The 11871-nt window shown below is 33.3% G+C and overlaps 1 protein-coding gene across 2 annotated transcripts; it reads right to left on the bottom strand.

Annotated features, from left to right (window-relative positions):
• Positions 1-6822, bottom strand: bida (BH3 interacting domain death agonist). Of its 2 annotated transcripts, XM_028450690.1 has the most exons (5): positions 6716-6822; positions 5187-5232; positions 4603-4878; positions 1103-1236; positions 1-500 (listed from the first exon to the last, which is right to left on the bottom strand). In XM_028450690.1, exons 3-5 carry the CDS (start codon positions 4859-4861, stop codon positions 231-233), a joined length of 663 nt encoding a protein of 220 aa, XP_028306491.1. In that variant the 5' UTR covers positions 4862-4878; positions 5187-5232; positions 6716-6822; the 3' UTR covers positions 1-230. The 2 variants fall into 2 exon arrangements, with proteins under 2 accessions (XP_028306491.1, XP_028306492.1); XM_028450691.1 differs by lacking the exon at positions 5187-5232 and having other exon boundaries at positions 6716-6810.
• Between the last annotated feature and the right edge of the window lie 5049 nt (positions 6823-11871).

Genomic DNA, 11871 nt, shown 5'->3' with positions numbered 1-11871 from the left:
CTTGTTCTGCTGTTGTGTTTTATTAACTAATAAGGAAACTTAAATTATGAAAGGAAATACTCAAGTTTCACAATATGCTGAACATATGTTCATATCCCAAAGTTACAATACAGTACAAAAATAAATCACAAAATCATATCATGAAAAACAAAATGTCTTGAAAAGACAAATTACACATTTCCACAATAATATCACAAAACTGGAACCACTTTCTCTCGAAGCATCAGCTGCTACTGTCCAGTCTTCAGAACCACATTTTGATCACCGTCCATCCCTGGAACCTGGTCCTCAGAAGTCACCCTGCAAACACTGTTTGCAGGGCTGATGTACTGCAGCGCGGCTGAGAAGAGGTTCCTGAGCAGCCGTGGGGCGCACTCACACACTCCCTTCACCAGGGTGAGGGTGAACGCCATGATGACCCGTTCCTGTGGGAGGTGGTCCAGGCCCAGGCCCTGCCTCATCGCCCAAGCCACCTCATTGGCCAGGTGGCATTTCCAGTGCTGGAAGAAAAAGAAAAAGGCTGAACCAATTACTACAAACACAATGGTCTAATTCAGCGTTTTTCAACCTTGGGGTTTCCTGAAATGTCTAAAAAATACTGATTAAAATCTTTATTATGAAATTATATATATTTTTCAATTGAAACAATCTTCAACACTGTATCCTATACTTCCACTGTATAATTAAAAATACACTGCGTACCATTTGAGTGTAAATGATTCATGCAACAACAACAAAAAAAAGCTTAAACATTTTTCACTTGAATTTAATAAAAAATATTTATTTTTTTAATTGAATAATAGACAAATCTACCTCCAAACAAAAACACATCTAGTTCAACTAAAATGCAGTATAAATATATATGAGCTGGCACAATTTCTCTTTAATTCCATATTACGCTGTAAAAAATTCTAGAAAAACTCATCTTTGGGGTCGTCAGAAAATTAGGATATCAAAATAGGGTCACGATCCAAAAAAAGGTTGGGAAACCACTAGTCTGACTAGTAGCAAAATGTGGGTGCCATCATGGTGCATTTTATGAAGTGAATTCAGATATTTGCTCAATTTTGTCACAAATGAGAACTTGTGATGTCGTCCTTGCCTCAGAGGGGGAGGAGGATATGTTGCTGTTCAGGTTATCGATGGCTCGGGCCATCACGGCATTTTCAATCTGGGCTGCGATGTTTCTCAGTTCCTCTGCAACCTCCTGGAGAGCTGCAGCTTCTGCATGATCGTCTGCACAGGAAGTCATAGCAGCGCAAGCAGTGAGCAAGTGGTTAAATCATAGAACAAACATCTGGAGACGTGCGTCAATATCGGTGTTCATTATGATTTAGTCTTTTGTCTAAAATTAGTTTTTTTGATGTCCAGATTTGGTCAGAAGAATTTTTGTATATATATGTATACATCTACTGTATATATAATAAGATAACTTAGTTTATGCCTTTTTAAAGATTAAATTACAATTTATCAACCTGACAAAAGGAGCAAAACTGTGGAACTCTCTACCCACACCTCTAAAATTAGAAACTAATGACAATGCTTTTAATAATAAACTCAAAAAGTGGCTAAAAAATCACATCAATAATTTTACCTGGTTTCTTGACTGTATTTAACTTAAAATATTGATTTTATTTTATTGTTGTAATGTTTTGTACAGTGCACATTGTCTCCTTTAACCTTTTAAAAGCCTCCTGTGAACAGGCGCTGTAAATTAGCACATACAGTATGCTAACACACTTAAAACAATACATCTGGGTAACTAATGTAATAGTGATGTCCACATCAAATAAACAAATAAAATAAAGACATGGGATGGTATTAATGTTTGTAAAGAAATACTAGGGATGAAACGATATCTAAATCTCACAGTTCTGTATTAGAACGGTATTAACCTCACGGTACGATAATTATTGGGTTATGGTGGGAAAGCTCACAGTTTACAGCAATGCTAACAATAACAAGAATGATGACCATTAAAAAAAATTGTCTGTTTACCATTTTGACTGTATTTATTGTCATAATTTTACATCCATCACGTTAGAAACTGAATACTGCCCACTAACAGATACAGATTTAGATAAAGTGCAAACATTCATCCAAATTGAGTCAGCAACAATCTTAAAGGCAACACGGGTATAGAAACAGCCTAGTAACAATAAATAAAATAATAATAATTAATAAAAACAGCCAAAGAAATCAAAGTAGTGCAAAAACCTTCCTTATTCTGTGTTTAGCTTAATTTGAGGTTTTTCTAGAGAAAGATGGACAAGTCAACGTTTGAGGTTCGGACTAGAAGTAACCTCGTTGTCAACATTTATTTATTTAACATGGACAATGCAATTCAACATAAACACAAATTAAGTGTGTTTATGTTGTTTATGTTGATGTGAGGCATATAAAAGTTTAAAGCTAGCGCTAGTTTACAACTGCTGTCCCTTGTTGGGCCTTTTTATATTACAGTGGAATGCAGTCAATACAATAAAACCTACAATACAGAGATTATACAACATTCTCACACACAGCTATTTACATGTATTTTGAGTTTCATTCTATCAGTAAAACTAACCTGTCTCACAGCGGTCTAGTACCACAACAACAACAGAATACAGGTGTAACTAGGCAACATCTCTTGTTATTTGTTGAGCTGTTCTGAGGGAGACTGGTTATAAAAGCTTCTTTGGGATGTGGGATTGTTAAGTGGCTTCTCATGTTGCTCGTATTTCCATATGTTCCATAGTGTTTGCATATTGTCCACCTTTTCTCCCTGATGGTTTTGTTAATGTGGTGAAACCAAAATATTTCCACTCCTCTGACTTGCAGCCGCTGCATCGTGCACAAGTTCTTCTAACTCCTCTGTTTCTACCTCACGCTGCTGCTGTTGCTGCTATCCACCATGTTTCCTTTCCCCTATGACCTCACACTGTCGCACCATTGGCTCAACTAGGGATGTTCGATACAACTTTTTCATTTCCGATATGATACCGATATTGCAGCCTTGCGTATCGGCCGATACCGATATCGGCATGAATCATACATACTTTTTTTAAAACTTATTTTGTAGTGTGGAATGTTAGAAAAGGCTCGATCAAAACTGAGCCATTTATTATTCACCAATTGGTTACATACATTTTAACCTTTAACGTAATATCTACAGTGTTCTACAATTGAATAAAATAAATACAAAATTAATTGGGGGACAAAAATAAATAAATAATTGAAGAATTTGGAAATTTGAATCCGATATTCGATTTCAGGCTAATATTAGATCGATATTGATATCGGATCGGGACACCCCTCGGCTCAACTGCCTATAACCTATGGCGCTGCCGCAATGCATTATTATACTTGTAGTTTACTCTGAAGTCAACCAAAAAACTTAATTTTAAGCGCAACGGCTCATTATTTTATACTGTGACATAACCACGATGATATCAAGGCACTTTTAATTAGGGATGTAACGATTAATCGTAAGGCAGTTAAAAATCGATTCATAGGTATCATTGTTCACATCGACATTCTGAAAATTGAATCGCAGTACTTTTTTTAAACAGCAGAGGGCGCTATATAAAAGTGTTGGCGGCGGGCGGAATCTGCTACTACTTTCTCTCTGGCCGCCTTCTACTCTTAAACATGTTCATAAATAATTCTTTACTCCTTTAGCACCGAAAGAATATCTGTAATATTACGCGTGAATATCTGTAAAAGTCACGTTTTTATATTAGCTCTGTCTGCTAGCATAGCATCTCTTCTTCACTGCTAGAATAACTGCATGCCAACCGACCACTGGGTTACCAGCGCCCTCTGCTGGTTCAAACAAATATCTGACGTAAATACAATGCAATGACTGTTTTTTTTTTTTTTTTTTAATAAAGTCCAATTGTTAAGGCACAAAATACATTTTCAATTGCACTTTTAAAAAGAAAAATAACTATTAGGCAGTTTTGCATTGTTTACTATAGAACCAGAATTTAAATTAATAGGCTTCTTCTTCATTTGTATTTTTCCTTTATTTATTTTAGTGTAGATTTATTTTTAGTTAAATTGCATTGTTTTGAATAGTTTATCAAGGGATTCTTTTGACAATAAGAAATAAAAGGAAAATAGTTCAGTATTTTCTAGTTTTTTTCCCAAAAAAAAAAAAATAAAGGAATATTTTTTAATCATCATTTGTCTACAGTCTCATTTTGTAAAATAAATCGTGAGAGAATCGTATCGCACCCAGTATCGTGAATCGATTCGTATCGGAAGTTAAGTGAATCGTTACATTCCTACTTTTAATACATACCGCGATATCGTCAATACCGTGACATTCCTAGTAAATACACAAACAGATTTGATGTGATCAATGAGTAAGATTGCATGAGTTAGAGTTCTGATTGGATTTCGTCCCACGGGATGAAATTATAGTCTAGGTTTTTGTTACTTAACAAAAATATCAACAAATGTTGATATAATTTTCATCCACATGTGTTTTTCTATTAATTAGTCATAGTCGAATTGTTGTCGCTTAAAAAAATTGTAGTCAATGAAAACTACGATGAAACCGTGTGGTCAACAGAATGAACACCACTTTAACATCTAGTTGGTCCAGTTACTCACAGGGCCATTGCAGTTCTACCGCAGGCTGGAGATCGAGAGAGAAAGTGATGTGGGTTGGCAGGTGACCATCACACTCCAGGTCTCCGTCCTCCGCACACTGGATCCTGGACTCATTTAACTTGGCGTCCCAGGCCAAGTTAAAATCCTTGCTTATGGACAGAAGCTCAGCGTCGTACCCCAGGTCTCTGGAGTCCACCTGGAGGAAGGCAAATATAAGGGCAGCATTTTGGTCGTTGGTGAGGCTCCCCAAGTTCTCCATTGATAAGGCTTCATAAACTGAAAAAAGATTAGATAGAGTCTGGTTAGTTGTTAGCGGTGCACTGGTTTCCAGCTAAACACATTATTAGTATTAGATTATTTATTAGATTAACTGGCAACTTTATCTGTAGAGACAGATTTATTAAAATCTAAATTAAGAAAATAAAAGAACACATGACCTGGAGTTACAATATTGATTTTACCATTGGATTCTAATTATTGCATATGCATTTGAGTTGTAAAGGTATTAATGAAATAATAGAGTAATCATCTTTTATTGCATAATATATCTTTAAGTAGGTATTTAATCATCAGTTATTACTTACTTTATTCAGTCATAAAGTGTTGCCCACAATCCTATCCACGTCTCATCTATAACAGATAAAAAGAGAAGGATATTTACATTTTATTTTGTTGTGATGCAGGATTAATGATACATTAATTGGCCTCGATCGATCGATAGATTTCAGAATCCATATAGAAAGGTCTAACAGTCAAAAAAAAAAAGAAAACTGTTTGATTATTATGATTAGGTGAAGTAAAACATGCTGATTATTAATGGCTGAAATGTATTTGTCCATTTTACATGACTTGAAAACCAATATTTTCTGAAAAAACTGACAATTAATGAATAATTAAAAATGAGCAGTCAGAATAATCCATGTCAGTACAACTTATAAAAACATTTTAATTGTATCTTACATTTCTATTTTTGTTTAATTATGGTTTTCTTTTTTATTAGTATTAATTTAGTTTCCTCACAGTACAACTTATATCTACCTTTTAATTGCATCTTGCTTTATTTTTGACAAACATTTTTGTTTCATTATGTTTTTTTTTTTGATGTATTAGTATTTATTTTGTTTCCTCACATGAGTTCAAAACTAATATTTTCTTAAAAAAAAAAAAAAAAAAAAAACGAAATTTAAAAAAAAAAAAGAATCCTGAAAACAGAATTTGGGAAAAAATAAAATGGAATTTGGGAGAAAAAAATTAAACACACATGCATTTAAATGTATAACATATTTTTAAAAATCATAAATCGAATTGCAATGTCTGTCAGAAAAAAAAAAAAAAAAAATTAATTTTTTTGTCAAAATCGTGCAGCCCTAGTCTGGTTCAACATTATACTCATAATTAAGCCTTTAATTTTTCTATATCTGATCTATATCTTTTTTTGTTTTGTTTTGTTTTTTTGCCATTATGGATTTTGAACTTCTATTTTAAAAAGTTGTGCCACAATTTATTATCGATGGATAATGAAAATATCTGTGAGCATGTAATAAAAATTGATCCTATAAAGTTTAAATTGATAAATGTTTCTGTGTACCCCGTGAGATGTGTTCAAGTGGGGTACACATACCCCAGATTGGGAATCACTGTTCTAATCTAAAGGGGCCGGATTTGGGCCCCGGGCCTTGAGTTTGACACTGCCTGTGAACTGATATCTATATATTTTCTTTGAGCCAATGTTGCTCGGTTTTTTACCACAAGATAAAATAAAAGAGTCAAGTTTTTTAAAACTGCGATATTTAGAGGTCTGCCCTCGAGTGTATGTTTCTGTAAAAGTTAGCATATAATGATTCCATCGTTAATGTATACATTTAATAACCCTCCTGCGTAAATAAAGCTGGTCAAAAAACACAAATATAAAGTTTCTTGTCGCTGTGTGAAGAAGTTTGTTGCTCGGCCTGTTTTGATGCTAGCGTCTGATATCCATTGTTTAGCCATCGTTAGCCGAACAATGAAGTCCTTTAAAAACTGTTTACTTCTTCAATAAAGAGCCTCTGTAGGTTCTTCACTTACTGCTACATACAAAGCAACATTAACGTCGTTTATCTCAGATATAACTTACGTTATCGAAGCGCCATAGATGACGGACACTTGTACTTTCACAGCAGTAGAAAACAAGTTCTCCACTAAGAGAGTGTCAGACCTTTAACGCCTCACGTTACGTTCAAGTTCCCTCGGATTTTAGAGAATGGAAAAACTTTTTTTTTTTCTTCTTTTTTTTTTTTGCAACAAACTATACATTTGCGTTAAAACTAATATATACATATTGATACACATAGTTTAGATTGTAGAAATGTTACCCAACCATTCATTATGTACAAAAACGTCAAAAAATAAAATGAAAATAATTTTGACCAGGTTTATTATAAACAACTTAAACCTTAAAAGTGCACTCGTTTTCAATATCAGTTCAATTCACTTAAATAAATCTTGATTTGACCAATTTTTGTGTGATTTAGAGGAATTTTGTAAAATTGTTTGTGAGAAATTGTAAGATTTGAGAGTTCTTTCCACAATTTGCAATTAAAAATGTGATAATATAAACAAAAAGGAAAAATGATAGCTCGGAGTTGGTGAATTTGAGATATTTACATCTGGATGATTTGGTCATTTGTAACACAATAATTCATGTTTTTTCTCTGTCATATTTACTTTCTACTGCAGGCCGAATTGGATGCTCTAAAGAGCTGGTGTCATTTACTGAGTTCACATTGTACTGAGATTGTATATGCACATATATGCACATGCGAGCACATGCGCACTACCTAAAAATGAATTTTCGCTAAAAAAAAAAAAAAAAAAAAAAAAATTATTCATTTTGGTTTATTTTTGTTTTCAAAAGGGAACGGACGCATGTTTTATTTGTTTATTAGATTATGTTAGGGTTTGGGTTATAATCTCAGTACGGAGGTAAACTCAGACCGTGACAATGGACCAGTTTGAGCTGAAGTGGGCCACAAATTTTAGATGGGTGGAAGAACAACTTTAACCTTAGAAGTGCCCTAGTTTTCAATATCAGTTAAATTCACTTGACAAAATTTGTTGGTTATTCGCAGATTGCAGAGGGCACTGCAATGTCTCATGGTGCTTTCAAGTGCCGTCGTAATTATATTGTAAAGCGAATCATGTACAAACGAATGGTTCTACCAGTAATTGTATTTGTTGAGCTCAAAACTATAACCCACATTTTAATTCAAACTATTTATAAAACCAAGCCGGCTACACGCTGTGTGGGCGTGGCCGTGTAAATTTTGACAAACAATGTGGTCACCTGACTTACAGCTAACTGCAGCCAGGCAGATAAGAAGCTCTGCTCAGTTCTGGAAAGTCCCTGAGCATCACTTTGTCGTTTAGTTTCCACTAAACTCAGGCGGAGGTGTTAGTCCAGACATGTCGAGACACAAAGCAATCATTAATACTTAGAATCATAATCACAATCTCTTTATTGTCCCGTGAAGGGACCATAAAGTTTGACATAGTCAGCAGAAAGTCTACGAGTCAGAAAATCTAAAAAAAAAAAAACACAATATAAAAAAACACTAAAAATAAATAAATAAATAACAATCACCACAGCAAGTCATCATTATGAACTAGAATATTTGCATTTCCTGAAGAAAATGCAATTGAGGATGTAGGTGCTGGTCCACATAGCACTGCATTAGCATTAGTTTAGCTTTAGCATTAACCTTGCATCAATAACACTAACCTAGTGTTAGCATTTGTATAGCAATAGCCTAGCATTAGCATTAATCTAGCACTAGCATGTCCTAGCAATAGCACCAACCTAGCATTAGCACTAATTTAGCATTAGCTAAGCATTAATCTAGCAATATGGAAAATGAAATACTGTCTTTTTAAATTTGTCTCTTTTCTAATGTTTTATACCATGAACTTTTATACGGATTCACTTTTTATTAGGGATGTAACGATTAATCGTAAGGCAGTTAAAAATCGATTCATAGGTACCACGGTTCACATCGATGCTCTGAAAATTGAATCGCAGTACTTTTTTTAACCAGCAGAGGGCGCAATATATTAATCCTTCCAGAAGCGGACGTGACGGGCGGAATCTGCTACTATTTTCTTTCTGGCCGCCATTTACTGTTAAACATGCTCATAAATAATTCTTTACTCCTTTAGCACCAAAAGTATATCTGTAATATTACGTGAATATCTGTAAAAGTCATGTCTTTCTATTAACTCTGTCTGCTAGCATAGCTTCTCTTCTTCACTGGTGGAATAACTGCATGCCAACCGACTACTGGGTTACCAGCGCCCTCTGCTGGTCTAAACAAATATCTGACGTAAATACAGTAAAATGACTTTTTTTTTTTTTTTTTTTTTAAAGTCCAATCGTTAAGGCACAAAATACATTTTCAGTTGCACTTTTAAAAAGAAAAAGAACTATTACGCAGTTTTGAATTGTTTATTATAGAACCAGAATTTAAATTAATAGGCTTCTTCATTTGTATTATTCCTTTATTTATTTCATTCAAGATTTATTTTTAGTTAAATTGCATCATTTTGAATAGTTTATCAAGGGATTCTTTTGACAATGAAAAATAAAAGGAAAATAGTACAGTATTTTCCCCAAAAAAATAAAGGAATATTTTTCAGTCATTTGTCAACATTCCCATATTGTAAAATAAATCGTGAGAAAATCGTATCGTGAACCCAGAATCGTGAATCGAATCGTATCGGGAGTTGAGTGAATCGTTACATCCCTACTTTTTATACCATGAACTTTTATATGGATTCACTTTTTATACCATGCATGTTTATACAGTTGAACTTTTTATACCGTGCATGTTTATACAGATGAACTTTTTATACCGTGCATGTTTATACGGATTCATATTTAGACTGATGAACTGTTTATTCCGACATATTTTTAGCGTACCTTGTGATGTTTTTATGATGATTGTGTCTGTTTGGCTTGAATCTTTGAAGTGTACTTTAATGTTGTTGGAAGGGACGTGTGCAATTGTGTTGTACTTTGTGCAATGAGAATTAAAGGATTCTATTCTATTCAATAGTTTAACATTAGCATCAAGGTTGAAAAGGGTTGAAATGTGTTCCACGTATTAGCTGAACAGTTAAAGTTTGAACAGTTTGTCATTTTTTAGCAAAGATTTGAAGGTAAAACCTGGAACAACTCCACTATAGTTGAACCAGATGTCCACTCTAAAATTGGGATCAGAGCAATGCAGTGTCACATGAAATATAATACCTCAAAAAGTGTAAAAGTTACAAATTACAAAAGTACAAGCATAATAAAATCTCGGGAACTTTCTGAACGTTTTGATGGTTTTTTTTTGTTAAAATCGGACAAACATTGTAGGAGGAGTTAACGCAGATGTAAGAAAAAAAGAAAAAAACAGATAACAGTGAGGATGCCCCCTGCATTCTCACTATTTATGAAAGTCATAATTATGAGATAAAAAGTCATAATTATGAGTTAGTAAAGTCATGATAATGAGATTCAAACTGATCATTTGGAGGATTCTTAATTACACTTCAAAACACATATTTTGGTTGTTTATTCAGTTCTTATAATTTAACACGTGGTACATAGTGTAGAAAATAGGATAACACTTTATAATAACTATCATCTGTTAAAGGGTAAATAATGGTAAATAGTTCATTAACATTTAGTTAATAGTTATTTACTGTTAACAAACAATGAAATGATAGTTAATGTTTTTTAATGATTTTTAATGCTATAATTGATGTTATATGAACAGTTTATTGATGCACACATTATAACATATTATACACTTTATAAAGTGTTTGTTAATGATTAACAAAGGATTAGTAAACCTTGATTATGGTTCACATAACATCTATATACATTACAGAGACACATGGACCAGATATTTGTTCATTATAAATGCATTATGAAGCATCTATTGTCATTATTTGGATGTTATTATAAAGTTGGAACTGAAGATTATAATCCTTTACTAAATAGAATTACATATAAATATGTCTTTTTTCATTTTTTTGCAAAATTACATAATAAATATTGTTTTCATAATTATGACTCTCTATTTCATAATCATGACTTTTTTACTCATAATTATGACTTTACTAACTCAAAATTATAACTTGCCATAGTGATTTTTAATTTATTGGGTGATGGAAACGGCCTTCCATCCTATGCACATACACAAAATCACTAAAGTTTAGTTCAGAGCTCATACCAAAAATGGAAAATTACAACCAAATAATTTAAAATATCGTGTTGATATGCAAATGAGCAATAATAGTGCAATGAGAACAGGAGCAACCTAAGGGTTAATAGACATTAATAGATAGCACTGTAGCTGAAAGAAGCCTGAAATCCTTTGGTCCTCCTCATAGGAGCCCTAAGACCACGGCCCAAGTGGACGATTAGAACAATCCAGAATAGCTTTAGCCTGTCTGACATTTATTACCTGCCGACTTCCTGAGATTTTTCCAGCACAAGACTACTGAGAATTCTTTTTATTCAGCTTTCCAAACCATGCAACAATACAAGAGGTTAAAACAGATTCAATAATGTAAAATAGAGTCATCATCTAAGTAGAAACATGGAAAACGCTCATTTTCCTCAAAAAGAACAATCTTTGTTGAACCTTGAACCAAAGACCAAACCTAGATACAGGGTTGGGGTCAATTACATCTTTCAGTTACAATTACATTTTCAGTTATCCATGGTCAATTACAATTACAATGACCAGGATTTTTTTCCAATTCCAATTATTTCTTATCCTCAGAAAGTCAATTACAATTACTTTGTCAATTACAAGTAATCACAATTACTGAGCCTGAAATAAAGTGAACCTTCCTCGTGTGTTAGCGTTCTGTTAACATCTGTTATAACAGTCCTAAATCAGCTGTAATATACATGAAAAACCAATATCTATCATTTTTGTTCCAATTCAATATAATATAGGTTTTTATATTTTTGGCGTGGGCATCGTTTGTGACAGTATACCCCTAGATTTAATTAATTTGTTTAAATGGTAAAATGTGGGAAAGGTTGATATGAAACATATTTCAGTAATTACCTAAATATGTGTAGAACTGTACATGGAACTGTAACATGGTTTCTCAGTTTTGCGTTAAATCTAATTGGCAATTTTTATAGAATTTTCAGTTACAATTACAAAGTCAATTATGTAAACGATTACAACAGCAACAGATTTTTAAAATTACAATTACATTATAAGTGTA

The sequence above is a fragment of the Gouania willdenowi genome, chromosome 6 (assembly GCF_900634775.1).
Source record: "Gouania willdenowi chromosome 6, fGouWil2.1, whole genome shotgun sequence".
NCBI lineage: Eukaryota > Metazoa > Chordata > Actinopteri > Blenniiformes > Gobiesocidae > Gouania > Gouania willdenowi.
The sequence above is the reverse complement of the archived record's forward strand: the minus strand, read 5'-3'. Positions and strand labels throughout refer to the sequence as shown.

Bases quoted from the DNA above. Each gene is read 5' to 3' on its own strand.
- bida (XM_028450690.1), bottom strand. From the start codon at position 4,861: ATGGAGAACTTGGGGAGCCTCACCAACGACCAAAATGCTGCCCTTATA. The intron at 1,237-4,602 runs GTGAGTAACTGG...CTTCCTGTGCAG, and splicing joins GGTAGAACTGCAATGGCCCT to ACGATCATGCAGAAGCTGCA. The intron at 501-1,102 runs GCAAGGACGACA...TTTTTCTTCCAG, and splicing joins TATCCTCCTCCCCCTCTGAG to CACTGGAAATGCCACCTGGC.